This window comes from Furipterus horrens, unplaced genomic scaffold (genome assembly GCF_987537825.1).
Source record: "Furipterus horrens unplaced genomic scaffold, mFurHor1.1.pri manual_scaffold_10, whole genome shotgun sequence".
Classification (NCBI taxonomy): Eukaryota; Metazoa; Chordata; class Mammalia; order Chiroptera; family Furipteridae; genus Furipterus; species Furipterus horrens.
The window spans coordinates 40,139,439-40,160,095 of record NW_028327180.1 but is presented as its reverse complement, the minus strand read 5'-3'; the positions used below and the strand labels follow the sequence as shown (position 1 = coordinate 40,160,095).

Below are 20,657 nucleotides of genomic sequence, written 5' to 3'. Positions count from 1 at the left end.
TAAGCCACTTAAAAAATGAGCCAAAGACCTGAACCTCAATAAGGAAGATACACTAATGACAAATAGGCACATGAAAAGATGCTATACTTCATATGTCATCAGAGAAATGCAAATTAAAACCACAATGAGCTACCACTACACACCCATCAGAATGGTCAAAATCCGGAACACTGATGGCAAGTGCTGACAAGAATGCGGAGCAACAGGAGCTCTCACTTATCGCTGCTGGAATGGAATATGGTGCAGCCACTCTGGGTAAAATAAAACACTGGTCAACGATACATGTGGGGACCCAGGCAGTAGTCCCATTTTTTCCGATACCTTTTGGGAGTCACAAGCCCCCGCCTATTCTAACGGGCTCCTCTCTGGGCCTCCAGGAGGGTCCCTACCCTTCCCAGGAGGGGGTGCCATTCTCACCCAACGGCAGCCCCACCCAAGACCAGGACTCAGGTGGCACCCACCAGCTGCTCTCATAGTGAGCACAGGCTGAGTGGATGAAAGAGAGTGTCTTGGTAAGAGATGACTTTCAGAGTGACAACTTGGGGTTAGGGCCACAGAAGGGGACAGAGAGGGCCACCCCAGGGAGTGAAAAAGGCCATATTTTAGGCCAGGGTATCCCATGTAGAACACCCCCAGGAAAGAGCTAAGCTTAGTAACTCTGAAATTAACCCCAGGACACCCATCCCAGGGTCACCTAAGATCTCACAAATATAAATAAAATGTCCCCTAAAAAATACAGGCCCCACATAAACTTCTCTCTGCCTAATACCAGCACCTCTCTGGAACTCTGTGTCATTGCCACCACAATCTTTTCTACGTCCTTGGACAAGCCAAGGCCAGGCCCCCTCTGTTGTCTGAGTGTCTGCAGAGCCCCCCAGCCCAACAAAGGGACCAAATGTAGGTGAACCCACTGGCAGCCTGGCCAGCTGAGAATCTGGGGCTCCTAGGATTCTAAGGGTGGCGGATCAGGGCAGACAGGGCTCTGCAATTCAGTAGGAAAGATTTTACAAGTCAGAAAAACCACAGAATTGCTTCTTCACTCATTCTAAGACTAGGCATATAGTTGTAACTGAAGCCCAAACAAAAAGCCCAGCTAAGCTTCTGTGTCATTTTAACTTTCATTTTCAACTCCATTTCCACTCCCACTTCTTCAACTCTGCCATGAAAACGGAGTCCCTCATTTTCCCCAGAACCTCTGGGACTTGGGAACTTACGTCATCGTACAAGGAGCCGCTGATGTCAGCCCCATAGATGGGAGACACGAAAGTGAGGTTCTTCCAGTACTTGCGCTCCAGGTCATCAAAGTCCTGGTGCCGGGGAGTGCAGTATCTGTGAGCAAACAGCATACCAAAAATGGGGGGCTCTGAGCATGTGCCTGATGGCAGCTGAGCTAGGCCCAGGGCATCTACTGGATACACCAAGGGACGGGGTCTACTCAGACCACCTACTGTCCCCACTGAAGGACACAACCCCAGAGAACACAAATGCGGTCCCCCTACTGCTGGGAGAGCATTTATTCCAGGGGGTGTACAGAGGACGGGCAGGCGGCCCAGCCTGAAACGATGCCCACTCATCCCATCTCATCAGTTAGCCAGGCCTGTGGCATCCAAGTCACAATGCACAGCAGGGGCAGCTGGAGCAGGTGATGGCACAGGCTCTATTGGTTCTCATCATCTCACTGCTCTGCAAATACGAAGAGCACCGATTATAGGCCAGGCACTGCCCTGGGTACCAGGGACAGCACATTGAGTGGGCAGACAACACCATGCCCTCAAAGGACACTTATGTTCGAGAGCAGAGGCACTGCCGGAAATGCAGACAATTTCAGAGAGCCAGGGAGCGGGGAGTAACAGAACAGGAAAGAAAAAACAGTGGTGACATGGGTGGTGTACCCTGAGTGCACCATGTAGGCACTGTGAATGCTCACGAGTGCGCCCCTGAGCACACGGAATGTGCACAAGTGTGTCCACGCAGGCACCCAGTGGAATAAGGAAGCAGCACACAGGCATGCATGTTAGAGAGCCACTCTTTGAGGAGGCACCAACAGAACCAAGACATGGGAGGCTGTGAGGGACGCACTCCAGGGACAGGAAACAAGGGCAAGCCCCCAGAGGGCAGCCCTCAGCAGTGAGTATTCAAGGCAACGTGAGGTAGACAGGTGGCCATGGGCTGGTGAGGGTCCAGATTTTGTCCTATTTGAAATCAGGCGGCTCTGAGCATGAGGTCAGAGACACACCCAGTGCACCCAGAGCAGACAGTATGCACTTTGTGGGGGCCTGCATGTGCCCTACCATCTCAGCACTCCCAGAGCCCCTGGTGGACTGGGCTTTGCAGATCGGGGGTAGAAGCCTTCAAGGTGTGGCTCCACCTCAAAGCCAGGGATTCAGGGGGCCCACATGACACCTGCCCAGGCCCCAGGTGCGTACTTCTCACTGTTGGCCAGGCGGCGGTACTCCCCAACCGTCATGGCTTTCTTCTGGATGTTGTACTGCGTGAAGAGGCCTGACTGGCCTGTCACCACCTGCTGGATGGGGGCTGGGATAACCACATCATCAATGTCATCATACGTCTGCCGTGGCTTCCACTCCTTTGGCGGGATGATCTGTAAGACCGAAGGGGAAGTCAGTGGTATCCCCAGACAGGCACATCTGTTCAGGACAGGGGAATGAGCAGAGAACACACTGCCCAGTTCTGGGAGACCAGCACCTACTATCTGGGAAGCACACCCAGGACTGCCTTTATCAAACACCCAAAGGATCTGGTGCTGGCAACTTGGGCACCACCTGCTGCATTTGCAGTTCTTTTAAAACCTTTGTCTCTATAGAGCAGGGCTGCTGCGACCTTTTGCTTCAGAAAAGAGAAGGGTGTGCCTGACACTCATTCTAGGAACCACTTCGTGGACACCTACTAGGGGGTACTCACAGCTCTAGGTGCTGGGGAGGAGAAGTTAGGAAAACAAAGATCCACCAGGGTCTTGCATTCCATGGAAGAGGACCGATCATAAATACTAGTAGGAGATAAGGAGACTATGTGGAAAGGTAAGCAGCTGTAAGTACTAAGAATATAAAACAAAGAAAGGCTAGATAAGAAGCCCAGAGGCAGAGGGGAGGGTGACAATTCAAAGTGGGAGGATATGTGAGGAGGGCGCCTTTGAGAAAAGGCTCCTGGAAGCAGATCCGACAGGCAGCCCCTGGGCCTGGACCCCTCAAAGGTGGCAACTCTCCTGCCCCTCCCCTCACTTCCCTGCTTGTCCCCAAAAGGGGACACCCAGGGCTGGCTCCAAGAGCCTGGTGTTAGGGGTACTAGGCCTGGGTACCCTGAGCAAGCACTGTGCTATGTGCTTAGGCTCAGGAGTCCACTCCCAGCCCCTTCACCCTCGGGTCAGGGGTGACTTCGGGCTGGACAGAGGGCCCCCTGAGCACCAGGCACACATTTGTACAAGCCCCTCAGGGCAAACTGGGGCCAGTCTCTCCCAGTCCTGGGAGGGTGTTCACAAGCTTCAAGTCTCCTTTCAGGGTGCCCAGCAGGCCACCCAACAGCTTCGGGAAAAGGAATTAATCCAATCGGTTTTCAAAGCATCAGCCATAAACTCTGAAGAAGCTGAACCCTCATCCTGCTGGGGGCCAATGAGGGATAAACACTGCACTGATGTCCAAGTTTGCCAAGGGCTTAAAAAAGGGCTGAAATCCATTTACAATCCCCAAGGATTCTGCTATCAGATCTGTCACATCAGTGGAAGAAAATGTTTTGCTTAGCGGCAGAAACACTTATTCTCCAGCTGCCTGTTAACAACAGGAAGATGCTGCATCCCCTGTGAACACACACAAGTTTACTTATAAATACAAATAAATAACAGCCGAACAATAAGAGGAAGTCAGTGGGTCTCACCTGGGACAATCCTGCCCCAAGGGGACACTGGGTGATGTCTGAGGACATCTGTGGTTGTTCTGACTGGGAGAAAGAAGGTGCTCCTGGCATTGAGTGGGTGGGGGCCAGGGATGCTGCCAGCACCCCACAGTGCCTAGGACAACTCCCCACAGAGTGACCCAGCCCCAATGCCAACAGTGCCGAGGCTGGGACCCTAATATAGAGTTAAATGGGGAGGAAGATACAATTATGTAGTTAAGCTTCTTTCTAGGAATACCTTTTCTCTTGCTCTGTCAATTGCGGTCATGATGCAATAGGCACCCAGGGTACCCACCTGTGTCTGGTACAAGGCCAGGGGACAACAGGGTACTGGCTGGGGTCAGCCTACCAGCTGAAGGTTTTCTTAAAGATTTTAAGTGAGAAATCTGAAGATTCAGGTGCTAAACTAAAACATTCAAAGCTGGAAACACAAAAAATAAAGAAAAGGGGCTGTGCCTCCAGGATCTGAGATGTTCTTCTGTGAGGCAGGATCTGTGACCCTGAACCGCTTTTTAATTACATTACAGATGTCTCCTCTGGAGAGAGAACCTGGACCTCCTCCTGAAGGGAAGTGCCGTGACCCTGGATAGGCTCCAGACCCCCTCCAGTTCTATTAGAGGAAGTCCGTCCCTAATCCAGTCTGGGACAAAACGAACAAAATATGTCACTCCAAATTTCCCACTTTCAAACAAGAGCTTGAAGCTACTTTGTTCACTTACACCATCCCTAACACAGTGCTGTGTAAAGACATCTAAAGACCAGGGAGGGACCTTCAGACACATGTGCAATGACTGGTTTGCATATGTGGAAACTATACTTTCCTGGACACATTCTAAGCAGGTTCTGAAAAGGCTGCTTGAAAGGATGGCCACTTCCAGCTGGTCTGGACCTGAACCTTCTAGAAAAAAATCCCTTAGTAATATATTGTGACCTAACACCCTGGCATCTCTGCAAGATCGGATCTGAAAGGAGGATCCCAGTCAGAGGACATGGGATGGATGCAGCCTAAAGAACTTCTAGCATTCCGACTGCCTCCCCTCAGCAGCTGGTGCACCTGCCTGGTACAGACCGGGACTGGCCCTTGCTTGAAGCTCCTGCAGGGTAAGTTCAGCCAAAGTAAAGAGGAACAGAAAGGCCACACACTTCAAGTGAATGAGGTGACACCGAGCTGATGGCCCAAGTATGAGATGTGTGGCAAAGCTAGGAGTCTGGGCAGCTGAAGCAGAAGGTGTGGAGGACATTACAAGAGGGCAGGAGTAAGGGAACAGTCTTTTCCTCCCAAAACCACTTGGTCCCAAAGCTACCCTACAGGGGGCAGGCCTGGCAGCTGAGAGAAGCCAGGGCACTGCCTAGCTGTAGGGCTGCCCTCAGCACTTTGACCCCTTCCACAGGGCCCCACACTGTCCCCTTGCCCCACCACCCCACATCATGTTCCTCCCTGACTCCTCCTGCCCCAGCGTTTCCCACAAGGCCTAGGGAGGCTTCCAGCCTTGGTCTGTGGGGACTAGGGGCCCAGTGGGCAGGACCCCTAGGGTATGTGCAAAGGCACTGATGAACATGGCTAGGCTGCCCAACAACCCCAGAGTGGGACTCCCACACATCCAAAGTCACTTCTAGCTGCAGCCCTGGCTACACCTGTGCCTGCTAGGCACCCACCCGCACCCAGCTCTACCGAGCCCCGCAGAGCTGAGAAAGGGACCAAATACAGCCTTTATGAAAGAAGAAAAGCCCTACCTCCACACACACACATGCACATATGCACACATACACACATGGGTACACACACAAAGAAGGTCAGTCAAGGCTGATGAGGCCAGAGTGGTGGTGGTGGGGGGGGGGGGGCGGAATCCATGTCTTCCAAGCTGACTCAGGGAGGGAGGACAATATATCACTTCTCAAAAGAAACATGGCCCTGAGAACCAAGAGCCCCCTGTTTAAAAGAAATGGGAGGTGCCCAGGGACAAAGTCCCTGCTTCCCTGGGTCCACTTGCTGTTCCTGCTGGTAGAAGGGAAGTGGGTGCACATGTGCATTGGTGTGACCCTAATTGTCAGGAGGGTCACACAGAAACCATGCCTGCACCCCCACATTGCCTCCCCATCCTCTGGATTCAGAAAGAATTCCCATATCCAAAGGTGACTATCAGAGAGAAGGCAGCAAATAAAATACCACTTAAAAGAGAAAAGATACCTGCAAAACCAAAGGCAGAGGGAAACCATACCCTGAAACATCTGCCTCACTAAAATCCCACTCCAAACAGTTCCCTATCAATCCAAATAAATTAGCGAAAAATTGGTCCACTGGAATTAAAAGCCTAAAGCAGAGGTATGTGGGTTCAAAGGGGAAGCATCAAAACAGTGAAAGACATGAAGAGAGGCAGGAGAGAGAAGGTAAAGGTGTGGACGACAGAGGTGAAGGAAGGGGGACAGAAATGACAGAGGTGAAAGTGATGGGGTGGGATTTAAAGGTGTTACCAACAGAGCAGTACAAGATACTAATTTGCTACAAGTTTCCTTACATAAAGGATGATGTGATTCTAAGGCAGATGGGCTGGATATGTCCTGAGAAAAGTGGAACTAGGTCAATGACAGGAAACAAAGAAAGGGACCCCACACCCCAGCCCCACAGGCACCAGGACTCCACTGGCCTCAGAATCTCCCCACCACTGGGGAGCTACAATGGACAGGACAGCAGGAAAGTGTCACCTGACAATTGACAACAGGCTACAGATTGGTCAGCAGGCAGAAAAGCCCCACATGGACACTTCTGAACCTGCTAGAACCACATGTGCAGGGTTTCCAGAGCCCTTCTCATGAGATGACAAACTTCAGACGAGTGAGACACAGGCGGTGGTGAGAACTGAAGCCATTTAAAGGGAGAACTGAAGCTTCTGGCCAAGATGGAGGCGTAGGTAGACACGTTACGCCTCCTTGCACAAGCATAAGGATTATAACTACCTCAAAACAAAACAAAAAAACAACCAGAACTGCCAGAAAATCAAACTGTATGGAAGTCCAACAATCAAAGATTTAAAGAAGAAATACTCATCCAGACAGGTAGGAGAGGAGGCGGGGTGAAGAGGATGGGGCTACAGTGACAAGGCAGCAGCTGACGGCGGAATGAGCAGTCCCACATTCATATGTGGTGGATAAAAGCCAGGAGGGACACCAGGGGAGTGATTCCAGCATGAGGTTAGACTGCGCAGCTCATGGTTCCAGTACCAGGAAAATAAAGCCTCATAGCTTCTAGCTGTGAAAACCTGCAGGAGTTGGGGCGGCAGAGGAAACTGCCTGTCTCTCAGGTATGTCTGCAAACGTATGCAAATCCACCCACTCTGGGAATGATAACCAGGACAACAGCTAGAGGGGCACCAGTCCCATACAGGAAGCGGGTGAAGTGACTGGAAAAGGGGCAAGTGCCAAGCAAGCGGCACTGTTCCCTCTCTGATCCTTCCCCCACATACAGCGCCACAAAGTGGTGAAACAGGTCACCCTGTACTGAGGAATACCAGTCTTTGCCCCTTACAGTGTAACAGGTACAACAGCTCTACCTAAGACACAGGCAAACACAGGAAGCTGTCAAATTGAGGAGATAAAGAAGTATGACCCAAATGAAAGAACAGATCAAAATGCCAGAAAAATGACTAAGCAAAAAGGAGATAGCCAACCTATCAGATGCAGAGTTCAAAACACTGCTGATAATGCTCAAAGAAATGACTGAGTACAGCAAATGCATGAGGGAAGAAATGAAGGCTACACTAAGTGAAATAGAGAAAAATCCACACAGAACCAATAGTGAAGGGAAGGAAGCCAGGGTACAGATCAATGAATTGGAACATAAGGAAGAAATAAACAGTCAACCAGTATAAAATGAGGAAACAAGAATTAAAAAAAAAAAAAAAAAGGGTTGGGAGAGAATAAGATGACTCTGGGACATTTCCAAAAGGGCCAACATCCGAGTTATAGGGATGCCAGAAGGAGAAGAGGAAGAGCAAGAAACTGAAAACTTACGTGAAAAAACAATGAAAGAAAACTGCCCTAATTTGGCGAAGGAAATAGACATACAAGTCCAGGAAGCACAGAGAATTCCAAACAAGCTAGACCCAAAGAGGAGTACACCAAGACACATTATAATTAAAATGCCAAAGGCTAAAGATAAAGAGAGAATCTTAAAAGCAGCAAGAGAAAAGCAGGGAGTTACCTACAAAGGAGTTCCCATAAGACTATCAGCTGTTTCCCAAAAGAAACTTTGCAGGCAAGAAGGAACTGGCAAGAAGTATTCAAGGTGATGAAAAGCAAGGATTTGTGATCAAAATTATTCTATCCAGAATGGAAGGGCAGATAAACTGCTTCCCAGATGAGGTAAAGCTAAAGGAGTTTATCATCACCAAGCCATTATTATATGAAATGTCAAAGGGACTTATTTAAGAAAAAGAAGATCAACACTATGAACATTAACATGACAACAAACTCACAACTATCAACAAATGAATCTAAAAAACGAAAAGAAACTAAGCAAACAACTAGAACAGGAACAGAATCATAGATATGGAGATTGTAAGGAGGGTTTATCAGCCAGGAAAGGGAAGGGAGAGAAGGGGGGGGAAGGTACAGGGATTAAGAAGTATAATCGGTTGGTACAAAATAGAGAGGGGGATGTTAAGAGTAATAAAGGAAATGGAGAAGCCAAAAAACTTATATGCACGACTCACAGACATGAACTAAGGGTAGGGGGAGTTGCTGGAGGGATGGGGGGGTACCAGGCAGAGGGGGGCAAAGGAAAAATAATTGGGACAACTATAATAGCATAATCAATAAAATATACTTAATTTTCTTTTTTTAATTAAGGAAGAACTGAAGCTAAAATGACAGTGGCAGCCGTGGTTCCCAAGCCAGATAAAAATATTCTGTTTTGTCTATATTATCGTGTACAAAAATCACGAGGGAAGGGGAGTGACAGGTGCTGCAGGCATACTGCTTTCCTTTTTGCTGAGGCTGAGGTTGAACGTACAAGTATCACCAGAACAGGAACTGGTATTAGTAACAAAACCAATCCAAACAGGGGTTGGGTGTAGAAACCGCAGCCTATGGTCCAAACTTCACCTGCCACCTGCTTTTGTATAGCCTGCGAGCTAAGAATGTGTTATTTTATTTGGTTTTTTTTTTTTTTAATGGTTTGGGAAATTTTTTAAAATAAGAATATTTCAAATATTTCAGGACAAGTAAAAGTTCTGTAAAATTCATGTTTCAATATCCATAAATAAAGTTGTACCAGTGCACACAGCATGCCCGCTGGTTTACAGGTCGTCTAAGGTGGCCAAGCTGAGTGGTGGCAGCAGAGACTGTCTGGCCCACAAAGCTAAAAATACTATATGGCTCTCTATGGAAAAGGGTTACCAACCTCTTGTTTTAAAGAATAGAGAACTAGGAATCTTAGATAAAGTGATAGTTATCCAGGAAGCAACTAGAAGAACCCTAAGCAAACAGGTTACAAATCTTCCCACTCATCAGGTGAGCAATGCCACATACAGGTTCACATGAACGTGAAGAAACACAACCATTTATATTAAAAAGATACACAGGGCAAGCTTGTCTGTCTGCCTTCACACATGCACATGCACACACACACACACATACAGATACATGTTGTATGTGTAACATCCCAAGAAAAGAGATAAAGGATGTTGGTAACCATGTTGCCTCCAGGCATAGGAGATGGGAGACAGGAACCAGAGGAAGAGGAGACTCACTTTTCACTCTTGCCCTATTGCATGATTTGAATTTGCCTCCCTTGTGCATTACAATCTCAAAAAAATTAAAAATAAATAAGTTGTTTTATCAGGAATATAAAGGCAAAAACTCAGGCCTTCCCAGCATCAACTGCCCAGAAGCCTTCCCAGACTCTCAACCTTCTTCTCCCCAGGGTGCGGTGAGTGGGCAGCCAAGGCCCACTGGGCTAGGCTCAGTACAGCTCTGTGTCCCCACCCCAGCCTGCCAACTCCCACAGGGACAGTGTGTGCAAGTCATTTATGAATTCCAGTGCCTAGTACAGAGCCTAGCATGGGGAAAGAACCCCATCACATTTGTAGATAAATGAGGTTGGAGCAGTTTGACGAACAGGTTAATAAAAGCACCACCTTCAGACACAGACACACAGAAAAGCTGTGCCAGGACCAGGATGTCACCCACCTTGGCCAGGCCTGCCCGGTGGGCTCCCTGGGACTCGATGTAGGCCACGTATTTGTTGAAGTCCTTAAATTCTTCCATGGTTGGGCGAAACGTCATGATTTTACAACTTGGGTTCTGGGCCCCATGATCCTCAGACCCCATGGCTGCAGCTGAGACACCGCCACACCTGCAAGGGAAGGAGGAGAGCATGAGCATGGCGAGGTTGTCAAAAGGCATATAATCTGAATTAATACTACAGCGGGTGCTCTGCTCCCTTAGACCACACTAAAAGTAGCCACAGCCCCAGGAAGCAATGCAGGACAGAGAGGCGACTGGAAGCCGACTTGCTTGCTCTGCCTTGGCACGAAAGACCAAAATGACTTCAACTAATTAAAAACAGAGGCACCCTACTTCTAACAGCCAACATGATACTGGAAACACTGATTTTAAGCTAGGGACCCTAGGAAATAAAAGCTTTTCATACTGGGGACTCAAATCAATACAAGTCCTTTGGAGCTGGACGCTGAAAGAAAGAATCACGCGGAGGTGGAAGGTAAGTGAGGTTGTGTGTGTCTGCCTTCGTCTGAGGTACACGCCTATGAGCAGGGGCAACCACAGCAGCATGTAGGTCTCTCCAGGACTAGCCTGGCTGCTGTCAAGAAACCCAGGCCCAGTGACCCATGAGCAGCTCAAGGCAGGAATCAGGAACCAGGAGGGCAGAAAGCCTGGCACGCGTGGCTTGTATCCTACAATCAGAGATGTTCCAAGGCACCCTTAGGTATAACCATGCCTAGATATTTAGGCACAGAACGGGAAAGCGTGGCCAGGCCTGCGCACTCTAAGATTCGGTGCTGGCACCTAAAGATAATTGGGGCCCAGGACTCCTCTCAGGGAAGAGGCTGCAGGCTGGAGCGGTCCCCTCCTCTCCTCAGAGTTAAAGGGATCCAGAGGGGTTGTCAGTGGCCCACTCTGAGTAGAAAAGGGCTCAGTGACAGATTCTGGGAAGGGTCCCTGTTCGCCAATTAAATTCTCCTGGTTCCAAAAGACTAGACCACCTCCAGGATTTGGAAAAGGTCAGAATCCAAATGAATACAGACCTGAGAACTTGGAGAACTATTTAACCAAGTCTTCACCCTACCCCAAAGTGGGAATGAGAAAGCCAGGAAGCCCAATGTTTCCAGAAAAGGGAGAGGGGTTCAAGATGCAGTCACAGGCTTCCAAAACGTGCTCCCTGCGGTGGGCACTAGAGGGCAGCACAAGCCCAGGAACTGCCACTGAGGCAGTCCGTTTCCCTGGGAGGGATGTGGAAGCCCCAGGTTCGCAGGCACCCAATCCTAGCCCCATCCCTAACACCCCATCTGATGGCTGGGGCACATGAGGCTGGGGCCAGGGTTACAGCAGCTAAAGCCCCCTCCTGAGGGTCATACTCTCAGCTGGATGCTGGTAAGGGTCCCCAAGGATCCTGACATACACGGTGGGTGTTGGGGTGGGGGGGGATCACTGCTTCACTGCTGCACTTAGGCTGGGACCCATGATCCTCTGTCCTGTGTCCACAACAAGTCTCAAGGCTTCTCGAGGGGCAGTCACAAAGCTGACGTGTGCATGGCAGGTCACGAGTAGCTGTAACAGCATCTGACTGCGGCTCTGGGGGGGCGGATCACAGGGAACCACCAAGAAAACAGTTTATAAAAGGAAATGCATTGTCACAATCCGCCCCTCTGGAACAGCAGGTACCAGAAGGTCCCTCAGCCAGGCTGCACACCCAGGAGGCTTCTCTCACTGGAACCCCAACCAGCCCTTAAGACTGACCACCACATCATCCCAGCAGGCCCTTTGCCTACGGCCAGGGACCAGGACCTGAATCCTTACCCAGGACCTGCACCGACCCCACCTGAGTCCCTAGCCTATCTGCCCTCTCCCATTCAGCCCAGATGCAGCCACACAGGGCTCTCTATGGTCCTTCACTGGACAGTGGCAGACAGGACAGCATGTCTGTCCTTAGGGGACAGACCCTGACCCCAACACTATTGCAAACACCAGTGTGAACCTGAGCTATGCTAATGGTTGTAGAAGGAGACACAGGAGGGCAGGGTGGGAGGGAGAGGGCTCCATGGGCCAGGACCTCTGATGCAACAATGAAGCATGAGAGCTAGCTGGCCTTCCTCTCGATGGCACCATCCCTAGCCACCCACTCCTATCCATTCCACTTCATCACCCCTCAAGATTTTCCACACCCACTGGGGAGGCACAGGGTCTTGCCTGTACAGAGCAATGGGCGCCTAAGGAGGATTCCGCCACCCACCATATCACGTGGACCATCAAATTTACCCTCTGAGACCTGCTGCCAGAACATGATTGTCCCAGTCTCAGCCCCTGGTCCCAAGCCCTCGATGGCAGAAGCCCACAGGCAGGTTCCTCATTCTGCCATGGCCACCGGTGCCCAGATCCAAGGCAGATGACACATCAGCACTTCACAGGCCCTCAGCCCTGTTCTTGGCGTTTTACATGGGTGACTCGTCCACTCCACACAATAAGTCCATTTTTCATAGTTCACTGAGGACACAGGGCCCCACACGGGGAAGTCACATGCCCAGGCCACACGGCAGGTAGGTGGCAGAGCCAAATGCCCAGGCAGGCTCTGCTGAGACAGCCAGAGTCCTACCGCTCTTCCATCCTAGTGAATGACAGGTGCCAGGACCTACCCACACCCAACAGCTCTCACGTTTAGCTCGGCTGGTCTTGGTCAGCTGTCTACCTCTCCTCCAAGGCTGGCTCGCGAGTAGCCTACAGGGCAGAGGAATACAGCCTCTTGCAGAAGCTGCCTTCTACCCATCCACCCAAACACCCAGCGCCACTGGTAGGAGCGCACGGAGTATGCTGACCTCCTCCCCAAGAGCAGCTTGTCCCAGGCAGAACTGGGGCAGCCCTAGGGCCCTGCTCTTATGAGCTCTCCCTCATGTCAAAAATCATGCCACGGAGATGAGTTTTCCATCTAGGAGGTGGAAAAGCAGATGATGAGACAGCAGGTAGAGTATTCTGCATATGCACATTGGCAAGAGACACTTTGCTCCAACCACCGTCACCCAGATTTAGCTCCACAGTGAATTCTATAGGATTTTCTCCTTTCTTATTTGTGCCTTTTGAAATGAAGTCTTTTAGTAGGTAAGTATAAGGAAGAAAATTAAAATGGTTTCTAATGCCAACATTCCATAACCCTTGACACATTTTTTGAACAAAGGCAAACAAAAATCTTATGTGTACATGTTTAAGAAATAAAAAAGGAATTTGACTGAATGCCAGCCCTGGGAGAACCTTTCCGGTTTACTGGAAACATGTGGGAGGGACACAGGACCAAGTGAGAGCCTCCCCAGGAGGGAAGTCGCAGAATAGTCCAGAAGGAGTGACATGCTCTTTATCAGACAGTATCATGCCAAAAGTGGGGCTCTAACAACTCAATAATACAGAAACAAACAACAGCCCAATTAAAAAGTGGGCCAAGGACTTGAATAGACAGTTCTCCAAAGAACGTCAACAAGCACGTGAAAAGGGCTAAACATGTTAGCCAGCAAGGAAATGCAAATCAAAACCACAGTGAGCTACCACTTCTCTAGTCTAGGATGGCTAGAATAAAAAAACAGACAATAACAGGTGTTGATGAGGATGTGGACAAATTGGAACCACAGTACAGTGCAGGTGGGATTATTAATATGTAGAGCTGCTGTGAAAAGAGTTAGATGGTTTAGACAAGCTTGTGATCAGCAAGATAATACACCACCACCACCCAGCCCCCAAGACAACCACATCCTAATTCAGACTGTGACTATGCTCCCTTACATGATAATAGGGACTTTGAAGATGGGATTAAGAACCCTGAGATGGGGATGATCCTGTGCCATCAGAAGAGTCCTTCCTTGTAAGAGGGAGAGAGATGGAGACGAGATAATAGAGGAATGAAGGCAGAGGCTAAAGTGATTCGAGTAAGGGGATCCAAGGAAAGGAAAGCAAGCAGCCCAATTAAGCTGAAAAAACTCAGAGAACACTAGGAGTGACCTGCCAACACCTTGATTTTAGCCTCATAGGACTCATTTCAGAATTCTGACCCTCAAAGTGTCAAAAAATAAATATGGGTTGTTTGCAGTCCCCAGGTTTACGGTCATGTTGCAGCAGCTGCGGAATGCACATACGGGATTGAGGGAGAAGGGTTTTGAAGAGTGGTCCAGATTTTCAATGCATTTGAAAAGGCCACATTCTAGTTCACACCTGGCCCTAATTAGCCATGTAGCCTGCATCTGAGGTCAACACAGAACACCAGGCAGCCTTTCTCAGGCCACAAGAGCAGCCAACATGGCCAGGAGCGCACAGGACTGTTCCTCCTCCACCCTGTCACCCCCACCCCGTAGATGTGAGCTGGGACGTGATTAGCTTGTTCCCTCTTTTCTTACCAGTAACCACCTTGGGCCACCATCAGAGGTCACCACTTTAAAACCTTCTGTCCTCTGTCCCTGGCTTATCAGAAAAGTATAAGAAAAGGTGGACAGCCTGGAGTTGAAACACAGAAGTAGCTTGGGCAGTGGGTTCTTTTAAATGCATTTTAAAAGAATCTTTCATTTTAAATACCCCCCAACCCCCAGCTGGGACTTGTCACCATCCTCTGCAGGTTGTGGGGTGGGGTGAATAGGGCCCTCAGGGAGCCCAGAAGTGATGTCCTACCTGATCCACATGACAGACAGGACAGCCTGTCTGGGCGACCCTAGCATCAATCAAAATGCACAGTCATTCTCAGGGCTTCTAGAAGTGTGGGACAGGCGTTCAGATGCTGAAGGGCAAGAATGCAAACATGGAACATGCAGACTAGAGAAGCGATATCCAGGCTCCTTTGTCTAAGGCCATGCAGAGCCTGGACAGCCCAGGAGCTCAGAACTAAACGGAGCAACCTGAACCCCCCAGCATGCAGGCCTCATAGTCACCTGGAAGGAGACTCTGGCCTTTGGTGCCTTGGTCTTGCACTTACTTGAAAGTTCCTGGTATATTCTGATAGCAAGGCTACAACGAAGGATGCTCTATACTGAGTGGCTCAGGTTTCTATCAGGTTCCAGCAACAGTGTTGATTCCTAAAATGCACAAAATAAAAGCATGATTAACTAAATTGATCATGTGCTTAAGTCTAAATTCCGCATTACAGTCCTCCAACAGTGGCATGCAGCCCAAGGACGTTCTCTCCTTTATTCAGATGTTTCCAAATCCTTGCCACTTTTCAGGAACACAAAAACCCATTTTAAGCTCATCAACTAATCAAAAGCTGAGAAAGTGAGAACCTCCACAAACTACTTAAGCCAGAGAAGCTTCTGGAAACCTAAAGGTACAGGCAGCTTTGGAGAGGTTTACAAGTTCTGCCTCCTGTGAACCCCTATAGCCAGGGAAGGTGTGCCTCCAAGGAGGAAAGTCACATGGACAATGCCTCATGGTGACCGCCATCTGCTCCCCCACGCAGTGTACATGGGGAGAGCCTGGCAGGGGATGTGCAGACCCCACCAAGGGCATAGACACGTCAGTACTTGTTGAATAGACGCAGCACGAGACTCTAAACTTGGGTTTGGCCTCAGGACCTTTGACAATCTGGGCTATAGCTACCCTGACTCACCAGCCCTCCCTCCCGCCTCTCCCCACAGCTCCCCAAACACATGAACCCCAATGGCACAGGTTCTACCAGATGTTCCCTGCCTCTGGACCTTTGCACTTGCTGTCTACAACTTGCGCACCCCAACAGACCTAATGTTCCAGGAAGGGCAGCTCGCCCCCTGGTTTTGTTGAACTCAATCTCACATCCTTTCTCCAATTTACCAAGAGTTTTAAATAGCACAGTTTCACCAACACCATTACAACAGACAACGCACACTGACATTTTTTATCTTCTTTTAATCTGGTTTTTAAAATTACTGGGCACAACCAATTTTAGTGATTTCACTATCTTTTAACAGGTCACAACCCCTGGTTGAAAGGCCACACGAAGTTGTGAAATCTGTGGGTCTCAGGCTGCACGTATCTTCCTCTAGACACAGTAAACTGTCGCTGGCTCTCCCAAGGGCTCCTCGGTCTCTCCCACCTGCATGGCTGAAGACTGCCCTGCTCCACAGCCCTGCTAGCACCTGACATCGGCCAGAGCTGAAGTCAGAGGATCAGATTACTGTGGAATCTCCACGGAGCTGCAGCCGGCAGAAGAACAGCCGCCAAGGATGTCCATGTCCAAACCCCCACAACCTGTGGCAATGCTCCCTCTAGGAAAAAAGGCCTTTGCAGATGGGATTAAGTGAGGGATCTTGAGATAGGAAAATTATCCTGGATTATCAGGAGGGGTCCGTCATCACAAGGGTCCCTTGTATAAGAGGGGGACAGGAGGGTCAGTCAGAGGAGATGTGGTCACGGAAGTACAGGTCAAAATGATGTGCTATGAAAATGGAGGAAGAGACTATAAGGCAAGGAGTGCAGGCACCTCTAGAAGCTACAAATGACAGAGAACAGATGCTCCCCTGGAGCCTCCAGAAGGAACCAGCCTTGACCACATCTTGATCTTAGTCCAGTACGTCCTTCCTCCAGAACTGTGAGATAATGTGTGTTAAGTCACTAAGTCTGTGGTTATCCATCAAGGCAGCAGAGAAGATTAATGTATAGCTTCAATGTGCATTTCCCTTAATCACAGAGGAAGTGAGGGGTCTTTTCAACTTCCACTGACCACAAAGGTCTCCTGCTGTGAACTACTAGCCCCTCTCTTGTCCTGTCTCAATGGTATCACCTGTCTCCCTTGTCACTAGTAACTGTCTCTTAGCATGCTGTCTCCCCCACTGGGCACTGGCTGCTCCTACCAGCAGAGAAAGGCAGAGAAACCACTGAGGCCTGTGCTTCTCAGTGGACAGACTCCAATCTGCTGCTGCCCACGGCTGCTGGGCCATCGAGAACATAGGTAATTCTGTTCTTACACTTTGGGGGCCAAAAGACACAACCTCCAAACCAAGAGGCTAGAAGCTCCGGGACTGAGGTCAAGGCCCAGTTTTTGGGCCACAGGCTGAGGCGAAGCCTCTATCCACCCTGACCATGTCTACAAGGGACGAAGGTCCCGGCTAACCCAAATCCACTGAAGGATCTCCTGCAGGCGTTGGGATGCAGACCCAGCCACAGAACCAGCCACAGATCCGCATAGCACAGGGTAGCCAAAATTGAGGGATCAGAGGATCCTTGTGTAGGCTGCACAGAATGACTTCCTTCCAAAAGGGGAGTGTCTTTACAGTGGAGAAACCTGGCAAATACCACTCAGCCAGGGGATCAAGGTCAACATCAACAATAAGAAGTCATGGTGCCTCATGACTCTGGATATGATAGAAGGGTCCTTCCCCTCTGGGGTCTTCCCCGCAGAGCACATTACCCCAATCTAACCATGAGAAAAACACCAGACAAACCCCAATGTAGGGACTTTCTACAAAATCCCTGACCAATCCTCCTCAAATCTGCCAGCCACCAAAACCAAGAAAAACAGAGGAGCCTAAGAAGACGTGTCAACTAAATGTTATGTGGGATCCTGAATGGGGTCCTAGGACAGAGAAAGAACATTAGGGAAAACTGAGGAAATCTGAATATAGTATGAACTTTAGATAATAAGAATGTGCTTATTAATTTTGACAAATATACCAGCCTAATGTAAGATGTTGATAATAAGGAAACTGGGGGTGAGAGTTGTTTTTAAGAACTTGATCTGCTCAATTTCTCTGTAAATCTAAACCGTTTAAAAAACAAAGTCAGCCTTGGCTAGTGTGGCTCAGTGGACTGACTGAATGCCGGCCTGCGGGCTGAAGGGTCGCTGGTTTGATTACCAGTCAGGGCACATACCCAGGTTGCAGGCCAGATCACTGATTGGGGACTGATAGATGTTTCTCTCCCTCTCTTTCTCCCTCCCTTGCCCCCTCTCTCTCTCCCTTCCCCTCTCTCTAAAAATAAATAAATAAAATCTTTTTAAAAAAATAAAAAATAAAATCAAAGTAATTTTTAAAAAGAATAACAAGTCAAAAAGGCCCAGGCAGGCTGGGACTCATGCCTTCTGCTGCCCAGGCTGGCCCGGCCCAGCTGCTGACCTCGCTGTGAGTCCTGGGAAATCTGGGGCACTAAGAATAGAACTCAAGAGGGAGTCCAGTTGCAACCAGGTAAGAGCTTGCAGTGGTGACCCAAAGCATCAGATACCAATGCCCCTAGAAAAGTGCAGTCTGACTATTTATCCTTTGAAAAGGTGCCGTCTGACTACTAGATGACGCTGTTATTCTGACATGCCCGCCCCGAGCCTGCAGATGCTGACCAAAGCAGCAGAAGGCACAGGAGCTTACTTCTCCACCTACTCTGCAAAGGGCAGGTAGGTGGAGCCAGAAAGGAAAAGAATCAAGAACCAGGTAAGATCCAGCTGTGCCTAAACACTGAGGCACCAGGAGCTGCTACTGACTAGAGGCATCTCTGGGACCCCACAGCTTGGCCTCCATACCCCAGGTGGGAGTACCTGGGTTCCCTGGTCCTATTAGCTCTCAGCTGCCCAGCACTGACCCTTGGGGTGGGTCCGGAGGCTGGGACTACACCAGGCCACACTATTCATTCTTACCCGAGAGCTAGGCCCGGGGTCTGAGAGGTGGAGAGCTGACGGGGTATCCTATGGACCAGAGGAAGGGAGCCATCACCTGTATACTCAGTTACCTGACCTAGGAGGGCTCAACCCCCAAATCTGCCTACTCCTCCCACACCACAAGCCCCAATTGGCCCCCAAAAGAGGCCAGGTGTCACCTGATGCCTGCTAAAGTCTGTAGGGTCTCTGTGCCCCTCACAGGGTGGGGAGGCCACCCAAAGCCTCGGAAGGACCCACTGGCTTGAATACTTAATAGGTTCTTGAAATATATATATACACAGATAGATGGACTCAGATATAAATACAGAGGGTCACAGATGCTCAGGGTGGTATTCACATCTCCAAGATCTGTCAACTGACAGGCCTGGGAAGCCATGGCAGCCCAGCACTGAGTGTACCCAAAGGCCAGGTGACAGTTTTTCAATATCATTCTCCAACATAAGGAACCAGGCTCCTTGGAGAAGTAGTCAACTCCAGGGTTGGGGCTGGGAACACACAAAGGAAACACAAGGGAGCCAAACAGGAAGGACAATGGGCACCCAGCGACCAAAGCAAGGATCACTCAAGCAACATGGTAAATAGTGATGGTACTGGATTTTAACCTGCAGGTAAAATAAATATGCATAGGTCTTTACTGGTATAAAACTTAAAAGGGAGAAAGGATAGCCCTTTTCTACAAAAGAATTCTAATCCATAAATGGAGAAGGACTGAAGGTGATACACGTCACCATGAGAAAGCCAAAGTAATTTTTGTTGCCTATCATTGCTGTCTATCTAAAATCGACAGGCAGAAGTTAGAGAAACAAGGTGTTGGCATTGTCTCAAAATCCCAAAGGAAAAAAGAGAAACCTTCCAGTGCAGACTCCAGGATGGCACCTCCTTAACAAGGGATCAAGACTGACACCACCAGTGATGGGACATCGATATACTGCATGGAGAAGGACACATCACCAGGCATAGCCTTCCCCAAAATACATAACTTCCAACTAATCACGAGGAAACATCCAAGAAAACTGAGGGACAGTCTACAAAATCCCTGACTAGTGCTCTCCAAGAATGTCAAGGTCATGACGGAGGAGAAAGGAATGAAAAACGGTCCCAGCCCAGAAAAGCCTGCAGAATTGTGACGACTAAATGTGACATCGTTTCCTGGATGGGGCCCTGAGGCAGAAAAGGGACATGAGTGGGACAACTGGTGAAGTCCTAATAAAATCCATGGTTTGGTGAATACTGTTCCTCCGTGTTGCTTATTCAGTTTGGGCCATCCCTCTGTGGTAAGAGCTAGCATTTGGGAGGGTGGCTGCAAAGTACACAGGAACTCTATGTACTGTCTTTGCAATATTTCATTAAGTTTAAATTATTTCAAAGTAAAAAATCAAAAAACAAAAAATAAAATCCTCTACCTCTGTCCTCTGAAGCTCACTGCACAGCAGGTTTCAGCCTACAAGAGGAGAGTCTGGCTGTAAAAAGATCCAAACTGATTTTAAAAAGAAAAGAAAAAGCAAGCTGACACCACACTACAATCCAGCTTCAGGACCCATTAAATATCCAACCTGTTGAATGCAAGTTTCAGATCCTTCCTATCTGAAAGAATTTAAAAAGTGATTTTTTCATCAGCTTTTGCACACTGGGCATAGAGCCTCTATTTACAAATATTTCACGAAATCCTCCATATCCTCACAGACACCAAAATCCAACTGCAGAAGCTATGAAGGCTCAGTTAGGGAAGTTGTGGGCACTCCAGGTTGTCTGGATCCCAACAAAGAAGGCTCTAGCCTCATTACTTGGATCTATAAGGACCACATAATTTTTCTTTAATGTCCGCTCCCAAGCCTAGACATCACTCACGTTGGCAAAGCTACAGTAACCAAGAGAGTGTGCTACAGGCATAAAGATGTGTATGCATAGCAATCAATGGAAGAAGAGTTGACAG

General features: G+C 49.0%; 1 protein-coding gene across 2 annotated transcripts in view; it reads right to left on the bottom strand.

Annotated features, from left to right (window-relative positions):
* KDM4B (lysine demethylase 4B) overlaps window positions 1-20,657 on the bottom strand; it is a 135,802-nt gene that overhangs the window by 90,145 nt on the left and 25,000 nt on the right. Inside the window, exons 2-5 of one of the 2 annotated variants that reach the window (XM_090289413.1) lie at window positions 15,083-15,182; window positions 10,093-10,258; window positions 2,427-2,602; window positions 1,215-1,329 (exon numbers count right to left, since the gene is read on the bottom strand). In XM_090289413.1, coding sequence (XP_090145539.1) covers window positions 1,215-1,329; window positions 2,427-2,602; window positions 10,093-10,233 — 432 coding nt within the window. In that variant the 5' untranslated portion in view covers window positions 10,234-10,258; window positions 15,083-15,182. Of the gene's footprint in view, window positions 1-1,214; window positions 1,330-2,426; window positions 2,603-10,092; window positions 10,259-15,082; window positions 15,183-20,657 lie in introns of those variants that run through there. The other variant, XM_090289414.1, reaches the window with a different exon arrangement.